Below are 21,792 nucleotides of genomic sequence, written 5' to 3' on the forward strand. Positions count from 1 at the left end.
TTATTATTATTGCTCTTACATTATCTTTTGATACCATATTGTATTTGATATAAACTTGTTTGCTTGTTAGGCGATGAGAATGTTTATGATACCACCTCAACTGCGTTAACATGGTCTGTATTTCTGACAATCATTATATGATCTGTCTTCATCCCTTTACTCTTTTACTTTATTTATGTATTATTTTCTAATCTGGTTGGTACTTGTACTGTCCTGACTCTCTTGACACCTCTGTAATGATCAGCTGTTTTCTGCATCCAGCTCCCTCCAGTAAGTGGCAGAGACTCGTTATGTATCCTGGCATGTCACCTCTCTCTGTGAACTGCTGTCTCTTTTAGACTGAGGTGTCCAGTGTTGATCACCAGGCCACATAGAGAGTGTGTGAAAGAGGAAGACATCAAAAAAACTTCACACAGCCATCGTGAGCAGATTTACACTTGCACTCACACCCAGCCGACACCCACATTCAGATGAAACTTGAAATGTAGTGTTCATTCATTTTTCTTGGTTTCAGTGCTTATATTTGAACATCCAATAATACACACCCACAATCATACTTTTACTACTGATAGAAAATAAATGGCAACCATTGTCATGTGTTGTTTTATTATAAAACACAAAAATTCAGACAGTAAAACACACCAAGGGGAAAAGACAAAAAAAATTGTAACATAATTATAATAATAGCAATAACTCCAGCCTGCTGTTGGCTGAGTAAGCATTGCTCTCATCTTTGCGCACTTTTACCAGTCAGGAAAGCTAAATCTAAACTGAGCATTTTCAGGACTTACAAGATCGCTAACCGAGAGTTTGGGTTGACCTGGAAGACAAGACTTGTGGAAATTTCTAATAGAATAATTGTGTTTGCTTACATTTTAAACACGGCAAAGAAATGACAGCGTGTACCAAATAAAGAGTGATCCTACAATATCATGCTAATTGTTTAAATGCATGTTTCTTCAGTAATACATAATTTCATATTCAAAATTCATCCTCTGACAGTTCCTGACCCCAGGCTGCTTTCACCGATATAAAAACAATAATAATGACATAACTGAAAAACTGCTCACTCCCCCATCCTGCCAAAGCATTTATATTAACGTTACATAACCATTAAATAAGATAATCTTAGCACAAAAACAGGAATGACTTGCCATATCATGTTTAAGTCAACAATTACAAATAAAAAGCGAACTGGACAAAGATTTCACAAAGATATCACTCCTCCATCATTCCAAATATGATGAAACATAATAAAATAGTTTTTTTTTTTTTTACATAACATCAAGGCCATTTTGCTTGAGAGATTTACATCATATATGGACAACACTTCAAAGAAATACCATTCCTCACTTCCATCACTGTGTTCAGAGCAATTTCACTTATATACACCTAAAAGTGACACCGCACCCAAAATCTTGTGGAGTATCAGACACCCATCACCTTCAGGCTCAAAAGGTGGCTTAAATGGATGGACAAGAGAGAGGTTGATTACTCTGCCTGAACTTTTATGGACGACTTGACGACTTTTTCCTACTTTTTTAAAAACTTGTCACTGAATTCAAACTGACCACATTCGCTGTTCTTCAGCAGTTACTTTTTAAAACTACCTTGCCGGACTATAAGCAAGTGAGTGTTTAAAAATCTTTTTGGTGAAGTGTCACTTTGAGGACGAGGCAGCTGAAATTGCTCTCCTGAATAGAGCATCAGACCGACAGATCCAGACTGACAGGGAACCATCACCAGCCAACTTTGACGTGTTACAGTGCTTTCTTTGATGTGTGTCTCCTCTCTAGCAGTAGGTAAGGACTTGCTGTTTAATCTACTTAAGACATCTGTTTATCTGGCTATATACAATCTATATACAATCACATTGTGAGTTTGTATCCAATTCATTTAACATGTAATATGTATATGTGTCTGTGTGTCAGTGTGTGTGAGTGTGTGTGGGTAGGAGTTTTGTAAAACTCGGCCCATGACTGACTGCTTTCTTCTAATATAGATATTACCCCTAATCAATCATTTTTCCCTGTTTTTTTGTCTAAAAGGAGCATGTCAGCAGTAGCTGTCTCCAACAGCAAGTCAAATTCCAACATGTGCTCCTGCATTCTAAAGTCTAAACAAATTATATCAGAATGATGCTGCACTTCAAATGGTCACTTAATTCAAATTCAGGATGACTGACGTGGTGCTTAAGTATCCTATTTTGCTCCACTGAACAATGCTGGCATTGTACAGTGTATGAGGTAGATAAGAAGAGACACTACTCAGCACTGAACGGTTAAAAGCGAGCCAGTCTATCTGTCTGCATCCCACACCACAGCCGTGCTGAACAGAGCATGGCTGTCTAATCTTGAATACTCTGAAGCCCTTAATTGAAGCTTGCAAGTTCAATGAGACATTGCTGTAGCTCTCACTTTGCCGTGTGCCAATAATGATTGTACAGCTTGGTATCCTACAGCTAATCAATGCACTTCTGCATTGTGTTAATTTAAACAGCTATTAGATAATGGTCCCTTTTCCCTTGGGGGCCTATTTAACCTGATTTTCTTTGTTGTGTAGTATTGTTAAATATGAGGCAGTAAGCCAGCATGGTACCATTAATGACCAGAAGGTGGTGTGATTGTGCTGCAACAATGCCGCTAAGCATCAAGAGGAGCAAATGTGTTGAGAGTTTGGGCCGCAGTGTAGATACAGGGCTGACATTTAGATGTAGCTGTGACAGTAAAAATCAGCTTTCTATGTGTGACGAATGTGCGGCAGTGAGAAGAAAAGTCCCTATATTCATGGCCCTTCATCAGTATGTAAATGGTTGACAATTATAGAATTACATGTTGTAGGTGAACGATCACACAATTCACTGTTTAAGTGCATTGTCAGTAGCCCTAATCTGTGTGTGTTTGTTTTAGCAGTGTGTGTGTTCAGGAGGCGGCGATGGTCGTCCCCCCGCTGAGGCGCAGCAGGATCTGTTGACAGTCCTGGAGGGATCGACGGTCTCCCACACGCTCAAGGGTGCGCTTGGCCTCGGCCAGCAGGCGGGCACGGTGCCCAGGTGGGGTTAGCAGGGGCATGGGCAGGTGGCGGCAGGCCAACAGGATGGCATGAGCCCTCTCCCTCTCGCCCAGGATGCACTCACCTTCTAACAACAGCAAGGGGGAGGAGGAAGAGAAGAGATTGCAGATTAATGTCCATTGCCTTCTGTTATTTGTGTGTTTACAAGCTGTGTGAATACAGGGTCAAGAACGATATTGAGTAGCTGATCCTGAGCCAGCAGTTAAGGTGAACTTTCACTACTCCAATTCAGTAAGGATGACAATACTGTGGTTTGTACATTAATCAGTGTGGAATCTTCCTTACCGGCTGTGTAGGAGTTGTGTGTCCTGCGTCGGAGGTTGTGCTCCAGCAGCTGGTGTGTCCTGGTGGGACTGGCTCCAGCCATCAGCCTCACTGTGGTCTCATGGAGAAACACCTACAGGAGAAAAAAATAAATAAAAACACACACATCAGAGCCACAGTGATTGTCATCATGAAGTATAATCATATTTACAGGTCAGCATAAATTCCTCACATCATTTCACCTCATATTAGTCTTAAACAAGGCACAACAGAACCTGATAAAATCATGCAGCTCATGTGGTTGCTGCACATGTCAAAATGTAACAAATTCTCATCGACCACAGTTAAAGCAGTACTTGTTAGACCTATGGCTATATTAAACACCCGCCAATAAATCCTACAGGTGTGATTAATGATAATGTCTAACTGTGGTGAGATTTCTGCAGCTGGTGAGAGTCTGAGAACTTGATTTTCAATGCTGATACACTAAATATGGTATAATCCTGAACAAGATGAACAGTTCCCAGATGAAGTTTGGGCTTATTAACGGTGCAGTGCAAAGCATTTGTGAACACAACCAAAACATTTAATACTACAATATGCAGGCGACATATTGAGTGTATTATTACTTTTAGTATGTAGTGTAGCTTTACAAAAGTGGATACTTGCCTGGTTTTCAGTGTTAAAAATACACTATTTAGTTCTTTTTGTCTAAAAGCTAGACAATGACTAATATCTAATGACTAATTGATTTTGAATCATCACTTTGGCCTTTGGCATTTGTCCATATGTTTAAGATTAAGATTAAAGGTTAAATGGTTTATTAATTGACTACAACACATACACTATTACTATTACATACTCTACTGATTAATCTTGTCAAGTTGCCAGTCACAGGAAATACAGTACGGTCAAGGTCAGGATGATGAGTCACTGGCAGTTATCTACAGTGTCCTGGTTCTTGGGTTGTGCTGATCTGTACATATAGTGTCTGGTGCCAACAGAATGTAGGATAAAATGAAACATTATGCCAATTTGTCAGTGTATTGCTACAGAAAAGGATGTTCCACCTATGCTGCTCTTTAAAATCTTTCTGACACTTCAGGAAAACACTGAGAACGTAGATTTCAATGTTATCTCGTCCTAGACCAGCTTCTTGCAGTTGTTGACACTTTATACAATATTTAAAACATACTGTGCAAAGTTCTCAACTCCGGTGACTGTAACCTTTTGCAGGTTCCTTAACTCCTATGACTAGATCTTGTCATGGATGTACCTTGTGTTGCGCCTGTCTGTAGCACTGTGTGAGCTTTCTGAGCGCACTGAGGTCCCTCTGGAAACCAGCCAACTGAGATCCCGGGGCCGGGCCAGGTTCTCCATTACTGCTGCCTCCCCGCTGCCATAAACTGGTCCTCAAGGTCAGCAGAAGGTCACAGACCAGGAGCTCCACCCCCTTGGAAGAGAAAGAAATATTAATTACTTTAAAAAGGAAAAAAATATTTAATTTTTTTTTTCTATGGTTGATTTATATGTTTAAGAGATGCATTTGAGATCTAAACTATGACTTATATCTTCCATCACAACAAGTGCACCTTGTCCGACATGCTTTCCAAAAACCTAAAAGCTAAAACTACCAAGACTACATGATATTCATTGCTGTCTAATGTGATGTGGTGGGGTGTGTAGCGGGTGCGTGCAGATTGGGGAGGCCTCTGTACTGCACTGCAGACACATTGCACTCGGCTTCAGGATCATGCAATGCAACTACAATGCACCACAGCCACCTCCTGCCACCCACACTGCGCACACACACACAGCCCCGTGTCAGCCCGCCCAGACCCCGAATGAGTATGCTTTGTTTGTGTGTGTATGTGTGTATGAAACAAACAGTATAAGGCAAGATTTTTATGCATGTGCAACACACCCAAACAGGATTAAGTAACAAATACTCTAACCACGAACCCAGAGCAGCTCATAAGGAGATAGTAGAGCCAGTGTTTGGATTGCTGTAGAGGGATTCTTTGTTCTCTACCTTGTTCAGCCAGTTCCCAGACTGAGCGAGCGGCACCGAGATGCTGGAGCGCAGGTAGCTGCTGGCTCTGTCGCAGTGGGACAGGCAGGCTACAGCCCCTTCTCCCTTCAGAGGCGACAGACTCATCTGAACTGCCTTACAAAGCAGCAGCACAGCCTTGGGCAGAGAGTGGCTGAAACAGAGAGAAAGGACAGTTAATATGGGTTTTTAAACAGGGATTTGTGTGTAATCATCTTTACTCATCCTTCAGTTTAATTTGTCTTAAAGGTTTGGAATCTAAAGAGGTTAAAGGTAGTTTACAGGTTAAAAATAGAACAGATTATCTTTAACTCGCCTCATTTGACGGATTTTTATCTCCACTATGTTTATGTTGTAGTGTGAGAGCTTGTGTTTTGCCACATTTAGACAAACAGTGCTGTAACACGTTTTACTTCGCTTACTCAAGAGTGTGGAAAGCCCTCGGCATTCGCTCTGCTTCTGCCAACAGTGACTTCACTGCGACATCATCGCCCTGCAGCCAATGCACAGCAGCCTTTAGGACCAAAGCCCACCAACGACTCACTGGATCTCCCACTGACAGGCAGAAAGTAGTAAAGTGAGAAAAGAAATTAAAAAACAACAATAAAAGACAAAGTAGCTCCAGCCTAAGAGCCTGGGGGCAGTTTTTGGATTTGGCATCTTATTATGGGATGGTTAAAACCCCTGCTTCTTTGTCTCTATTCTGTATCTCTTGCAGCTTTCCTGCTGTATCAGTAGTTGTATGTGTGCAGCACAGCTCAGTGTGAGAACAAACATTGATTAATTAACACTGCCTGGGCAGATCATCAATCTCTTCATATCCATTGCAAGTCATTTATTACCACAAATCAATGACTTGAAGTGTTATCTGTGATAATCCAATAAAAAATTAATCCCAAAGCTAAATTGACTGTCAGCGTACTGCTGGAGCAAAGAAAATCCATTCACACTGACAGCAGTAACTCAGAAAGCTATCTGGTTAATCTTCAGTGAAGAAATTCCAGTTTAAATCTCTTCCCTGCATTAACATCAGATATGATTCATGCTGTCATGTGATCAGGCAGGGTTGTTTCTCTTCATGCCATTCATACCTGGAGTAGTGGTGTGATTGAGAGGAGTTGAAAAAGGAGGAGGAGGTAAAGGAGAGTCCTCTGTACAGCTGTTCAACAACTGGAGAAACTCCAGAGCACTGGAAAACTCCCTGAAAGATAGAAAGAGGGAAGAAGTTTATAGATCCAGATTAAATCATTAATTCACACCAATAAGCCAGAGCTCCCTGGTACTTCAGCACTGCTATGACTCCTGCCTTACCCAGAGTCGGTCTTGCGTTTGTCTGCTTCAGAGTCGTTCTGAGGCTGGATGAGGGTGTGGACGGCTCTCTCCAACAGCTTCCTGCAGAAACAGCGGTGCAGCTGGGCAATAGGGTCAGCTGGAGGAAGAACAAGAGGAAAACAGAGAGGAATAATTAAATGTCACGATTATAGGTTGTCATTTTCAGCGGTTGCTAAGCTCTTACGTAATATGAGTCAGCCTGAGGGCAGACTCGAGGTAAAAGTAGACGGATATGTGAATACATGGAACACAAAGACAGACTTTTCGTTGAGACAGTGATGGACAATGACAGATCACGCTCAGCCCTGAAGTGTTTTCATTTAGTTTTGTCTGTGTCTATTTGTTAAAATAAATGAACTGAAACCAAGCTAGTCGAGCTCGCTGGGTTAAGTAAGGCCTGCATTAAAATGTAGAGCCTGTGTATTTCCAAGTGTGCTAAAACTGAAAAACTAGACATACCAAAAAAAAAGAATTATGATATGAGATTATCTGACAAGAAACCACCTAAAACCTTTTAGACTGGTGAGTTAAAAGTAGAAAAAAAGGAGGAAAGAAAGAACATTTAAACTCCAGATGCCACTTCCTCTATTCATGACATACCTGGATCTCTCTGAGAAGTGTACACTCCGTCGCTGCTCTCTGACTTCACCGACCAATCGCAGCTCAGGAAGAACTGCCTGCCCAGTGGGGTGAAAAGCCAGCGCAGGCAGTCAGGGATCGGCTTGGTCTCAGATTGGTTGGCAACACGCTCTGCACAACTCAACAGGTAACCCTGGGAGACGGACAAGGAGGAAAAGACGCAGATGAGGAGAGATGACTCATCAAAAGTAAATCACATATCGTTAAAATAAAGTCATTATCTCGTCTGTCTGTTTGTGGTTATGAGATAAACTGGATCAATATTGAAACATAGGGTGAGGACGTACAGGCAGACAGGAGAGGTGGTGGCCCAGCACAGTGCGCAGGGCTATTGCTGCAGTGACATAGATCTGGGCGAGCTGAGCGGACGCCATCTTGCCTTGGGCGCTCTCGCTGAGGTTGACAGCGCTCAGAGAGAGAGACAAAGCCCACAGGCTGCTACGCTGAGGCAGCTTTCCTAAAAGGACAGACAAAGAACACAAACTGTATCACTTATGTAATCCTCATGACGTGTCAAAGTGAAACAAAGGTATAAGACTGATTTGTTGTCATAATAAAACATGGATGTGACTTTGGAGGTAACATATTCAACCAAACCAAGCAGCCTGTGTACAGCATGAGTCCACTTTTTCCTCAACACTCACCTGTGAGTTGCAGTTGACTCAGCCGGTAGTAAACCAGCGCTGCGTCCTTCGCACTAGTCCTAGCCTCCTCCCCCTCGTGTTTTCCTCTGACCTGATGAACCAGCCAGCCCAGAGGAGTTGGACGATGCAAGCAGTAGCGAATCAGATTCCAGGACAGCGAGCAGACCAGATCCAGACTGGTTGAGGGAAGAGCTCTAGTCAAAATGGACAGGCAGGTCTCTAAACTTGCCATTGCTGCTGTGTAATCTCCCTGCAGGAGAAAGGAAACAGGAGAAATTGCAAGCTGTTCAGTATTCAGTAAAGACTGACAGGAAAGATGACGGTGTATGTGATGAAGGTCATCACTTAGATCTGAACTCGATTTGAAAAATCGCTAAAAATAAACCAATGCAGGGAACAGGCAGGCGAAACTGAGACATCAATATGGTGAGAATCAAAGCAAACTGGGTGAAGGGCTTTTCAGTAGGTGAGAAAACATCCGCTCTAATTTTTCCCTATATTTGGAAATGCTACCTCACTTACAAGTTCCCTTCACACAAGAAAATACATATAAATACCTAATTTGTTCTTCTTCTTAGATACTTTTTAGTCTTTAGAAAAGCCATTCGAAGTGAACTTCTGTGACAGACAACCTCTCAAACCCTTGTTGTTTAAGACTAGCTCACTCCTTCTCATCCCTGGGCTGATCTGTACTCACCCTGTTGAGATGCAGGTCTGCTTGTTTGCGGTGCCTCCAGAAGGAAACAGATTTTGGGGAGTGAAGGGGTGTGACAGGCTCCCACAGGTAGAGCACCCTTACGCAACCCCACACTGCTCCCAACCCGCTCAGCACCCACACCATCACCCATGGCAACAGGCACCGCATCCAGGATGCTGGAGGATGAAACAAAGTTAAACATGAGGTGTGGTCACAATGCATTTTACAATGTTTCACAACCAGTGATCCTTCTGTGTCAAAAATTCAATCAGGACAAACTCTTGATTGCTTACCAAAGTCCTGTGTGTGACTTGGGAACCAGACAAGCGTTCTAGATGGCCCATGGCCCGGTGATAGACTCGGGCTCCCTGAGGCCTCAGAGCCCAGCAGAGATGGCAGTGGGTTTAGGGACAGGCAGAAGAAGGTCAGGGCGCAGAGAAGCAGACGAGAACGATCCATCACTCCAACCGAGGAGGGTGAATTTGGCTCACTCTTCACCTGAGAGCGTGTAAGAGAGATAGACAACAGGTATACAAAGATGAATAATTACGCTCACTATGTCGATAGAGTAATTCACATTTAAAACTTGCAAATTCTAATTTTAATTTGAGAGACAAAGAGAGAGATAAACATCTAGTGGAATAATGAGAGAAAATGCAGATGTGCTGGTTTGATAGAGTACTACTATTAACAAACTAGTAAATCTGCATCTTTTTAAACCTTCTTCCCTTGTAACATTACAAATAAATAAGCTCAGAATTTTCTAAATTTAGATGTAGATCATTTTTTATCTAACAAGGAACGAGCAGCATCTACCCTTGGTGGCAAAATGTTTATCAGCAGCTTCACAATGAAAGCCTTCTAGTGTTTACTGGTGTGCAGCTTTTACTGTGAAGCAAGAGGATTACGAGTAAGAAGCAGTAAGGCTCCTATCAATTAAATTACTACTTCTAATGTAACAATAGGAACTTAGGTGTCAAAGAAAACTCCAAGCAACGGCTCTTACGACAATGTACAAGAAACACATTGAAGCTAAGAAATAATTAGCTTTTTAAAACTGCCACTTTCCTTCCTGCCGAGCCAGCGCACAACATGCATCCTGTCTTTGTGTGTTACCTGATCGTGATCCATTAAGGGGCTGCCTGGCTCAGAGTCCACACAGTAAGGAGAGAACTGAGGGGAACCAGAACCAGAGTCAGAGGCTGGAGGTGACATCATCACTATTTCTTGTTTGAGCTCCACATCATCAGACAGTGTTACTGGCTCTGGGATGGAGAGAGAGATTCATTAACATCTCAGTTTGCTACAAATAATGCTCTGCATGTAGCTCTCAGTAATGTAATACACGTACTATTCTTCTGGTTTGCCATCTTAAGGGCCAAGTTCTCCTGTCGTAGTTTGTGGTTGACCTGTTGCAAGTACTTGATGTAGTCAATGGCCTTCCTCAGCACTCCTGATTTATGCATCTGGGGGGAAACACAAGATGATGATCATGTGAGGTCACTAGTGACTAGACATTAAACTAGTCTTGACACGTTAATAGTTAACCATTACCAAAAAAACCAAACAAACCCCGGTTTTACATTCTCCCAATGTTAAAAAATAAAAAAATAAAAAAATAATCACTGACCTTCGCATCATTGCCCATGACCAGGTCTCTGAGCTCAATGATCTTGTCGTTGATGGAGGACCGATACCTCTTCTCAATGATGTTGTGGGTCGTCCTCCTTTCACCCTCCTTCACCACCCCTCCTTGGCCTATTCCTCCTCCCATCATCTGGCCCTGGTCGATGCTTGATCTGGCTCCGTTTGTGCTGTGGGAGGAGCCTGGCTGTAGCTGCTTGATTGGCAGCTTGTCCCCTCCACCCATCACAACAGGGACGGTGGTCAGGATGTTGCTGCTCATCAGTGTCTGGGGACAGGAACCAGTAGCAATACATTAGATTGCAGAGGGACTGCAGAGGTTGCCATGGTTTGAACCAAAATATAACCATTATTAACACCCAAAAATCTTTTGATGAATATTGATGGCTGTTTACCGGGACTTGCAGAGCTGTGTTCTGGATGGGCGTGGTCAAGGTGGTGATCCCTGTAGGGCTCTGCATGGTAGACAGCACCTGTGTGCCATCTGGTTTGAGAGTCGTCAGCACCAGCGAATCTGTCTTCAGAATCTGAGGCTGCTGGACCAGAAGCTGATTGAAAGACACCCAAAGTAAACCTGAGGCTTTAATATTTGCTTACAAGCTGTTTGAAACATCAGTTTGTTAAAATATTAGTCTTTATTACTAGATATCGCCTTACCATGAGACCAACTCTCATTTTGTTTTTTTTTTGGTTTTCTGACCACAGCAAAAACTGAAATTGTTGATCTAACCTTACTAACAAAATGTGGTTACTCACAGGTACTTGTTGCACCTGCTGTTGCACAGTGTGGACTGTGGTGGGCGCTGTGGAGAGAGTCTGGATGGTCTGACCAGCTGGGGTCAGAACACGCTGGTGCTGTATGGTCAGTGGTTGGAGCTGTGGTGATGTCATGATGCTCTGCATCTGTGGTTGGAGGACTGGGAATGGGAGACAAAATGACAGATGATTCACCAGTCAAATATAAAATACAATTATGAGTCAACATACTGGAGAAACTGAAACTTTTGACCTGATGCTGGTGCTCAATGAAAAGTCGGGGAAATCACCAAAATTATTAAAAGTTATTCTAAAAGGGGCGTGAATGGTCTACCAAATTTTATGGCAATCCATTCCATAGCTGTTGAGATATTTCAGTCTGAACCAAAGTCCAACTGATTGACAGACTAACATTGCCATCTGTAGAGCCATGCCGCTATTGCTATTGTTGCAACAAAACACCCTCCTAATCTTCTCTTTTGTCACCTTGGAAACCAGGAGCAGGGCTCTGATGGCAGATGACAGGGTTTTGGATGAAACGTGACTGTCCACCGTTGGATGCAATCATCACAGTCTGGGCTGCCTGGGTCTGGATGGGCATGGGTGTCTGGCTGTGGGTTTGAACCAGGGTGTGGACTGGGAAGCTCTGGGTCTGCATGGTGATCCCCTGGGTGTGCATCTGCATTTAAGTGAAAAAAAAAGAGTTTCATCTCAACATGCATTTTTCCTTCTGAGATAATTCAAGTTTGATGTAACATAAGACAGCTTTTCCGTCTGCTTTTGATGTACTGTTACAGAAAAAAGGGTATTTCACTCAAGACAATAAACTATGCCGGTCAGGCTGACTACAGTTTTGCTGAGATGTGCGTTGGTGTTTCTAAGGATGCTGAGCTTGATATTATATTTTACACTCTGTCAGTACTTGGAAGTTATTGTCCTGTCAGCAGCTTTTTTTGTATGGATGGCACAATAACAGAAAATGAATCCACATTGTCCTCGCCAGACAAAGAAATTACAGCTGGAGAGGAATGCACCCAAAACTATTCACTACTCCATCACTGCAGCAGTCTTACACCCTTCTCAGACTCACATAGTGGACATGCAACATGACAGTGAACGATACTAATGTATCCTCGTAGAAACAGTGGTATAACAAGTGTTATTACTCATGTCAAACACTGGAAAATGAAAATGGTGTCAAATATTTGATACCTGGATGGTGGGCTGGGCCGTCGGCTGTGGCTGAGGCTGGATGGGTTGGACCACCTGAGGCCGTGGCTGGAGGAGTGGTGGACTGCGGGTCACCTGCTGCTGCCCTGAGGACACAGTGGTAGGGGAGGGGGTCTGGGCTGGAGTGAGCGGAGGGGTGAGGGGTACGGACTGGGGTGACATGGTCTGGAAGGCAGCGGGGGTTGATGTCTGGGGAGTTTGGGGGGTTTGAGGGTTTTGAATGGCAGGTCGCGGGGTGGTGCCACTCTGTAGAGAGCCTGCTGAGGTCATCTGGTCCTCAAACAAGTCTGGGAAGTCCCCCACCTGGTTGCTGACGAACTGCAGCATCTCTGAGGAGATGAAGAAACAGAGTCGACATTACAACAAGTCTGGATTTAACTGAGAAATCGAAATAATCTATTAATATAGTATAATAAGCTCTATTGTTGATTACAACAATATGAAACATGAAAATAGATTTAATACAGACTAATAAGTACATCTTAACTAGAGCTGCAACAATTAGTGGATTAATTGATTAGTCAATCTATTTTGATAATCAAATCCATAATCAAAGTCATTCTTCAAGCAAAAATGCCAAAGATTTGATGGTTCAGCTTCTTAAATGTGAAAAGTTGCTGCTTTTCTTGGTCTTATATGATAGTAAATTGATCATTTTGGGGCTTTGGACTGTTAATTAAACAAAATAACACATTTAATGACATCACCTTATGCAAAATTGGTAGCCTAATTAAAACAATTGTTAGTTGAAGCCCTAATCTCAATATTTTAAATGGTAATACATCAAGAGAGGTCATTTTAATAATAAAGATTATTATCATCATCTATTATCTCTTTTGGATTCACAATATCACTCTGCAAGACAGTAACGTCACTAAGAGTAAACTGTGAAAGAATCATGTGGTGGCACATGTAGATCAGCATATTGTGACATAATCTAAATCCCATGACAATGACAATTACTGGATTGCCTTTAAACCCAGGCCTTGGGTAACACCCAGTATTACCGTAGAACTGGTAATAATCTAGGTATTGCTTTCCCACGTGTCCTTGACTGAGAACTCTCCAACGGAGACTAAACGCAAGATCGTAAAGTTGGCCTTCTGTAGATCTGACTATGGTGTGTGAATTCCGTTTACTGCTGCCAGATAAGCTTGGAGATTTTCATGGGCTGGCCTTGAAATGGCAGAAACGACTACTGTTCTGATCATAAATCAGAGAACAGATTGTGTATGAAGCAAAAGGCCTTCAAACAGATAGCCTTGAAAAAGTATGCAGTAATCCTACTGATGGCCCAGCAAGACAATGGGAGCAGGGGTGAAAGAGTACTTGGAATGATAGATATTTTAGACGCTGTAGTTTGTGGAGCTGTTGAATTGTATTCTGTTATATGGAGAGGTGTAACTAATATTTATTCATAAAATATCATATTCAAACATTACTATGTGGTTATTTGATATATAGTTTCTGTGAATTTAATTTTTCAGAAAACAAACAAACCAACAAAAACAAATCACAACATCATGACATATATATCACTATCACACATGCATACACTATGCCCACCCTATTAGTTATTAACACCTCTTGTTTACTTAATTTCTTGACAGCTATGAGAAGAAACCAGTTGGCTAAAGAACACAAGCCTGTTGTCCATTACTGTGGAAAACACCATTTGTGTACTTCATGACCCTGCAGGACTTCGGAACTACCAGACTTTTGACAACTGCCATAATTGATCTTTATCATTAATTGAGTTCAGCCATCTGGGTCACTGAAGTGTCAATGAACAGAGCCTGCAGCCTTGAACTTAGTCTTACTGTACGACGGAGCAAGACCAGACAATCCACCAGACCACACTCATCCGCTATTTCAGAGTGATGTGAAATCACTAAGCACACCCTCACTGATGATATCATTCATTATATTCTGAATGGGAAAACTGATCGCAGATGAACGTCAGTGCTGAGAGCCAGAGACACTGGATAACATGCAGACCAGGAGGTCTAAACAGCCTGATATCATTATGATCAAGTTACAGTGCAAACAATGAGCTTGTTCTGCTTTACATGCAACTGCAATTCATCATATCAATCAATCATAATGACTGCCTGCATTCATCATTTTGTCATCTCATTCATTGTAAAAGCCTTCAGCTGCAAGGAGTGCCACTCTGCAATATGGTATAATAACTTCTCTATACAACTCCACTTTCAGAAAGCCGAGGATTATTATTATTATTTATTTATTAATTTTTTATCTCTTTATTTCTTATCTTTACTTAATAAGGACTACAAATATCAAGTAATGTAATTCTTATGTAACTGTAAATGTAAAATACTTAACACTTCCTTGTTTAATGAACTGGCTCTTACAATTTAGTTCCGGTATGTTTATATTGCAGGTTAGAGCTGCAATATATATTGCACTTTTATTGTCACAGTGATATAAAATGTCGCAATTAACACAATACAAAAGGGCAAGAGTACCAGAATAGATGTATGATGCTAGAAAGTTGAAGACAGTAGAGAAATAAAGCTTCTTTGTCACAAACATTACAACACCACAAGTTCTTCCCTTTGTCAGCGAAAGCAGCCGACTTCCTGTCACCTCTGACTGTCGTCACTCATTGCATTTCAAGATGGGGTATAAAGTAATAAAAGGCGCTGTCATTGACACATCTCTCTGTTTACTCACAATTTCACAACTTAAAAAAGTAATTTGATCAAGCGCCACAAAAAGCGACCTGGCTAACCACAAATGGTGGTTTTGACTATTGAATGTGAGATCTGTTAACCCTGTAGGGTGTATAGAGTTCAAGAGTACTGCAGTTACCACAACAGTGACGTTTCTTTCTATATTCTGACGTAACCTGTATCCATAATGGCAAAAACTTAGACAATAAGGTTGAAAATATGCAACAGCCTTGAAACCATGCAAAGTGTAAGACAGTTTCAAGGGAACATAAATTGACCTTTCTGCTCAGGCGCATTTACCAGCCTGTCGCATCACACATACACGCACACATTATGTAGAAAGACACACTAAACCATGCACTTCTACACCTCCGTGGGGGGGCAGACTGTTCATGACAGACGGGACAAAGCGGCTCTGAGCCCCCAGAGCTTCAGACAATCTGACACAAAGGGTAAATCCATCAAAGGGGGGACAGTTTCCTAGGCTGCTTAGAGCAAAGAAAATAGGTTACATAACCGGAGCTGCAGTTGCTACGGGAATCATTGGGAGAGGAGGAATGTTCTAGATGAATATAGGGTCAAGTGTATGAGCCCTTACAGGGGCCTCTGAGACCTTACACTCAATGAAATGCACGTGGCTCGTCTGAAGAACAAAGGTTAATTATCTCTCAGGATCTACAGTAGCTGCTGCATGACAAATGAGACCTATCACTACCTTAAGATTTGGTACAGACTATGATGGTTTTAAATACATTGAATTGAAAGGCAAAACCCCAAATTCTGCATCACGTTGTTAGGGAGATAGTGCCCACAGTGTCTGTAACCAAGGTCATTTTTTCTCCAGTTGGCTGCTCTGCCTGAAGAGAAAATTGTACTCAATTAGAGTTGTATGCAAAAGTTTGGCCACCCCTTGATTTTTAATTGTAAAGATGTAAATACAGCATTTCTAGGATAAGGACACAAACAATATTTTCTGCAAACATAACGCATAATTACTTTTTATGACATACATTGAAAATAAATAAATAAATAAAAACATCATTGTGGCAATCGCACAAGTTTGGGCACCATAAGAGTTCTTATGTCTCAGATTCTTTTCAGAAGGTGCCACACCTTAATCAGCCCTTTAGGCCTGAGGCATGTGAACAACTGTCATTAGGAAATGTCATCTGGTGCAGGTATCAAAGCTTTACAAATCCTCTGACTCTTCAAACCATGTGTGAACAATAAGCAACCATGAGTTCCTCTAAGCAGCTGTGTAAGGCTCTGAAAATGAAAGTAACTGATGACCACAATGCAGGACAAGGCTACAAGAAGACAGCAAAGCATTGTCAGCTTGCAGTTTCCGCACTGTGAAATGTAATTAAGAAATGCAGTTTAGGGCAACTGTGGAGGTCATGATGATATCTGGAAGACCAAGAAAACACTTGGAAAGAACTGCTTGTATGCTGGTCAGAAAGGCAAATCAAAACCCCCATTTGACTGCAAAAAACCTGCAGGAAGATTTAGCAGACTCAGGAGTGATGGTGTACCGTTCCTCTGTGCAGTGATGATGCACAAACAAGACTGTCATGGATGAGTCAGTATAAGGAAGTCCAACATCAGAAGTACGCAACAGAACATCTACTGAATCCTGATACATTTTGGAAGCAAGTGCTGTGGACCAATGAAGTTAAAATAGAACTCTTATATCGATAATCAGCAAAGGTATGTTTGGAGAAGGAGCAGCATTTCATGAAAAGAACACCTTGCCAACTGTTAAGCATGGGGGTGGATCTATCATGCTTTGGGGTTGTGTTGTAGCCAGTGGCACAGGAAACATTGCACAGGTGGAGGGAAGAATGGATTCCACTAAATACCAGCAAATTTTAGAAGCAAACATCACACTGGCTGTAAAAAAGCTGAAGCTAAAAAGAGGATAGCTTCTACAACAGGGTAATGATCCTAAACATACCTCGAAATCCACCATGGACTACCTTAAGAGACACAAGCTGCAGGTTTTGGAATGGCCCTCACTGTCCCCTGACTTAAACATAACTGAAAATCTGTGGGTAGATCTTAAAAGGGCTGTGCATGCAAGAAGGCCCAAGAACATTGCAGAACTAGAAGCCTTTTGCAAGGAAGAAATTCACAAATACAAGAATTGTATTTGTAAGTCTAAGAAACTTTCTTAGGAAATTGAATCAATTTAGAGTAGACCATCGTATCCTCCAGATGTTCTATAAATCTGTTTTGCAGAGCGTTCTATCCTTTGGCCTCGTCTGCACCTTCGGAAACATGCGGGCTCAAAATCACGCCACATTGCAGTGCAAGATCAAGACAGCGAGTAGGGTTATTGGGGTTGATCAGGTCCCTGCAGCACAGCTGTATAATGACCTTATTTTAAAAAAAGCTGATCAGATCCTCAATGATCCTACCTATCCTCTCTGCCTAAAATTCAGAGGGAGTAGTAGCTGAAACGGCAGAATCCTGCAGCAGTAAAATACAACAACATGGTACAGCAAATCATTTGTGCCAACAGCAATCAGATTACTAAATGAAAGATATAAGTGCAGGTATATTATTAGGTTGTTGTATTTGGACTGTGTATACTGCAATGGAACTGTATTTTGATTGTGGGTATTTTGGATTGTATAGGCCTATGTCGTATACTTATATTGTATATTTGGACTGAATATTGGTTATGATATACTTTTATAGTGCATGCATTTATTTTGTATACTGTATGCTAGACTGGGTATTGATTACAGGCAATTGGGCTATGAACTTAATTTATTATTTATTTGGATTGTATAATGGGGACTGAATAAAGATGTTTTTCATATTGCTAGCATTTTTTTTTTCTTTTTTAGGATATTGTGTTGTTGGGTGTGTGCGTATGCATGTGTGTGTCTGTTAGTTTATGTACATTGCACTTCTGTGTTTTAATTGAGATGTGTATGACTATATGAATTTCTCCTAGTGGGATCATAATGTTTACCTTGAGTTTGACCTTGAAAGACTTTTAGCTGGCTACAAAAAGCATTTACAAGCTGTGATATCTGCCAGAGGGAGTGTTACTAAGTACTGACTATGTTGGGTGCCCAAACTTTTGCAAATGCAAATGTTTTTATTTTTGTTCAATTTATGACATAAAAAGTAACTATGCATTATTGTTTGCTGAAAATATTGTGTTTTTTCCATATCCTAGAGAGACTGTGTTTACATTTTTTTCAATTAAAAAAAAAAAAATCACCAAAATATGTTATTTGTGAAGGGGTGGCCAAACTTTTGCATACAACTGGGCAGTCTTTGCAGCAGCTTGCCTGTAAATTCATTAGTCAACTGTCAGTTGTCATTTCTCTCTCACACACACAATCTGTACATTCCTCTCTTTTGACACAATGATTAAGTGGGATTATATGGCTGTGCCCTGGGGGTGGGCTGTCTGCTCATTCTGTCCAAGGGCCCCCTTTGAAAGGAGAATTAACACATGATACCAAATGCAGGTAGAGTTTCACTAATGTTTCATAAGCCTGTGTGCAGTATTGTCAATGTTGACCATGTATCTTTGTTACATATGCTTGTGAAGTACAAATATCCACTATCCACCACAGCCAGTGGATAGAGATCTGTCCCAAAACCCAATTTTTATCCTATATTGTCTGACACCACACACTCACACACACACGCACATGCACACAAACACGCAGCTGCCCATCAGTCCGGTCTGGTGACTTAGCATTCAGTAAAATTCCACCCTAATGGAAATCTGGTGACTCTGCGCTGGCCAGCGTTATACCAGAAGCCCAGTCCTTTCACTGTGTGCCAAGGGGTGAAACTTGTTTTGATAGGAGGCAGATGGGATCAGGAATGCTGTATGTTCATGGAGCGCCTGCCTGCAGAGTACTGATCTTTACTGAGATGTTGTACCACAAAGTTTGCTCAACAGTCTGCAAAAAAAAAATCAGCTTGGGAAGATGCTGAATAAAGTAGGTTTTGATCATTACATTTTACAAAAAAAAACTTGACATGAAAAAGTTGTAAATCTGTACTTCAACTGGTCTAAATAGTTGTTTGTATAAAAGGTTCGTCTTATGACTTAGAGCAATTACACAGTCAAGTTTGAGCAAGTTACACTCTTGTTTTTCCCTTCACTGCCCACATGCACAGCTTCCTGATGAATGACACCTGCATCATGGAAAATAACACTCTGCATACAGACTGACTCTTTATGGAAACACACAACATTGAAACGGTTACATAGAGCATAATAAAAATGTAATCCTAAACTTGCATCCCAGTGTACAGATGATGGATGGATTTAAAGCGCTGTGTGACATGGCAGCTCTCAAAAGTCAGCATTTACAAAGGAAGTGATGCGCATGTTTGCAATGTGCACATTTTCTGTGTGTAAACTAAATTTAACTGACTGATCACACAACATGTAGTTAAAATAACTGGAAATACAAGTGCTATGACATATGAAGCCCCTTTTCTCCCATCAGCTGTTTGGTGAAAACTAAACTTGTGTCTTGTGCACAGTCGCATAAATGATAGAGAGAGACCTGCTCAGCCGGATGAGCATCTCACAGAGCAGTCAGACTGAGCGGAAACACTCACTTGAGAAACAACAACACTTCACACTGTTAGCAGCGACACTACTACTCACCGTCGATGTCTCCCAAGGTAAATTCGTCTCCTAATTCCGCTAAAGTCGGGTCCATGTTCTCCATGGTGGAGATGTATTCTCCGCCGTCCATCCTGTCTGTCAGCAGCTCGCCTCCCCGGCTGTCACCGGAGGCTCGCAGGGAGAAAGGGGCGTTCAGCGACGCCTACAACACTCTTACCTGATCGGGAAGATTATTGTTTTCCGGAACAATCGTAAAATAACACCAGAGCCTCAACAGAGGCGGACTTCTACACCGAAAAACTCATTCACACCGATTTATGCTTAAGTCGACGCCATCTTGTTTTACGCTCATTACGTCATTCACAAACAGACTCTGTGGGAGAAAGCGTTCTCTGATTGGCCCAAACCTAGGTGTTGTTGTCATGAGACCAGTCATCATCGCCCAATGAGGAGACCGTATTTGCCGTGGTCTGATAGTACGTCAACCATCAGAAGCTTCTGTGTCATTTGAATAAACCGCGCCCCCTACCTTCTTGAAAAGAATGGACCCCATGAGACAAATACAGCACCTCAGGAATAAATAAATATTGTAGACATGTTAAGTCAAATGAGCTGCATCCTCCTGCTCCGTTTGTTAAGTCTGACGCAATTTACGCTGTTGACTATTAATGTAATGTGAATTATTTTCTTAATCCATGATAGCGTGACATTTCTTTCTTTTTAGAAATGATTTGTTGTTTAGATGTATGACAGTAGAGGCAACTATTTTTGATTATCAGTTAAGCGTTTTGTTTTTTTCAAGCAAAAATGCCAAACATTTGCTTTGCAGTTCCTCTTTTTTTTTTCCTGTTGTAAATGAAATATCTTATCTGTCAGTGTCTGTCCTGGGACCGTTGGTCAGACAAAAACAACACATCTGATGACGTCACTACAACCATCTTTTTAGTACTTGATCGTTTGTGTTTTGGACCAACAGTATCAACTGGACTGTTGGGTCAAAACCAGTCATATGAATATGTTTTCTCCTGCTCTGGGAAATTGTGATCACCATTTCTACCAATTTTCTGACATTTTATAGACAAAACAATTCATTGAGGCAGTAATTGGCAAAATAACTGAAAATTTTATTAAATTTATCTATCTTTTTTTTTCAATTGCCAATTTGACGCCCTTGCACAAAAAAAATACTAACACAGGAAAACATGCCCTAGAGAGATTTTTGTTTGATTTTACTGTACTCTAACCACCAAAGATGAATATCAATTTAAATTCTAATACACTCTAAGACCTTGCAGAATTGTTGAGGAGTGAGATAATCAGTTGATTTGCTGCTATCAGTAGTGATTAAGAGCTACCAGGAGTTTATTTTAAAGTCCTTCTAGATATTCTTGTGGAGCAGAAAATGTTGTAAATTCTCAGTATTCACTACACAGCCCAGTCAGATCAAAGCACATGTATTAAAGAAAATATGAACATCGATTGACTCATTAATTCACAATTTGTTGTAAATTGTATTTCATGAACACCATTGCAAGACTTTGTTTATTCGGTGTCTTCTGTTCAAAATGCTAAATCTGGATGCAGGAGTGTGGTTGGTGTGTGTTACAGAGATACATAAACTTAAAGCACCTGCCAATGTTAAGTAAGGCTTTGGACAATAATCCGTTTTTTTCTGTAACATGAGATTTTAAGATTTGTCTAGTTGTTTGAGACACTGTTTGAATGGGCAATTCAAATTACATGGAGTTTATATTTTTGTAATCTTATTGTGCCTAAAATGAACAGCTCATACGCTGCAGTTTTCTAAAAAGGTGTGATGGAAATTGGTAACAAACAGTATTTTGTTTTAACAAAAAAGGTTGCCAAATTGAGGAGCTGTGTCTGTACAACATCTATAAAGTGTGTACAAGGATGCAAACATACTTTAAGTGAATTTGAAAATGAAAGTGAGACCCTGTCAGTTTCACAGTGTGGGGGATTAGTTCTACAAAGACAGAGATATGTTGTTGATGGTGTCATAGGGGCCAATTTAGCGATATTTTCATTAAATTGCTCAAATTTATAGTATGTATCATGTTTTAAATTAGTCCAGACTTCAAACAAAGTTGGATCTTATTTCTAAGATCTTTTTGCATTAGTATTGATGTTTTTAAGAA

The 21,792-nt window shown here is 41.1% G+C and overlaps 1 protein-coding gene across 1 annotated transcript; it reads right to left on the reverse strand.

The window, feature by feature from the left end:
• Window positions 1–1,547: 1,547 nt before the first annotated feature.
• On the reverse strand, window positions 1,548–20,718 carry srebf2 (sterol regulatory element binding transcription factor 2). Its single transcript, XM_042391760.1, has 20 exons — window positions 19,676–20,718; window positions 12,311–12,657; window positions 11,585–11,777; window positions 11,099–11,259; window positions 10,738–10,890; window positions 10,329–10,610; window positions 10,050–10,164; window positions 9,815–9,963; window positions 8,992–9,196; window positions 8,699–8,874; window positions 8,002–8,251; window positions 7,645–7,814; window positions 7,319–7,490; window positions 6,698–6,815; window positions 6,478–6,587; window positions 5,809–5,941; window positions 5,369–5,540; window positions 4,613–4,789; window positions 3,358–3,469; window positions 1,548–3,139 (listed from the first exon to the last, which is right to left on the reverse strand). Exons 1-20 carry the CDS (start codon window positions 19,764–19,766, stop codon window positions 2,922–2,924), a joined length of 3,504 nt encoding a protein of 1,167 aa, XP_042247694.1. The 5' UTR covers window positions 19,767–20,718; the 3' UTR covers window positions 1,548–2,921.
• Between the last annotated feature and the right edge of the window lie 1,074 nt (window positions 20,719–21,792).

Source organism: Thunnus maccoyii, chromosome 18, assembly GCF_910596095.1.
Source record: "Thunnus maccoyii chromosome 18, fThuMac1.1, whole genome shotgun sequence".
Lineage (NCBI taxonomy): Eukaryota > Metazoa > Chordata > Actinopteri > Scombriformes > Scombridae > Thunnus > Thunnus maccoyii.

What these genes read in the sequence shown, in the direction of transcription:
- srebf2 (XM_042391760.1), bottom strand. Translation starts at nt 19,766, where the DNA reads ATGGACGGCGGAGAATACATCTCCACCATGGAGAACATGGACCCGACT. An exon ending in CCCTGCTCCTGGTTTCCAAG is followed by an intron (nt 11,260 to 11,584) that starts GTGACAAAAGAG and finishes TCCCATTCCCAG; the next exon opens with TCCTCCAACCACAGATGCAG. An exon ending in AGCAGGTGCAACAAGTACCT is followed by an intron (nt 10,891 to 11,098) that starts GTGAGTAACCAC and finishes TCTTTCAATCAG; the next exon opens with CTTCTGGTCCAGCAGCCTCA.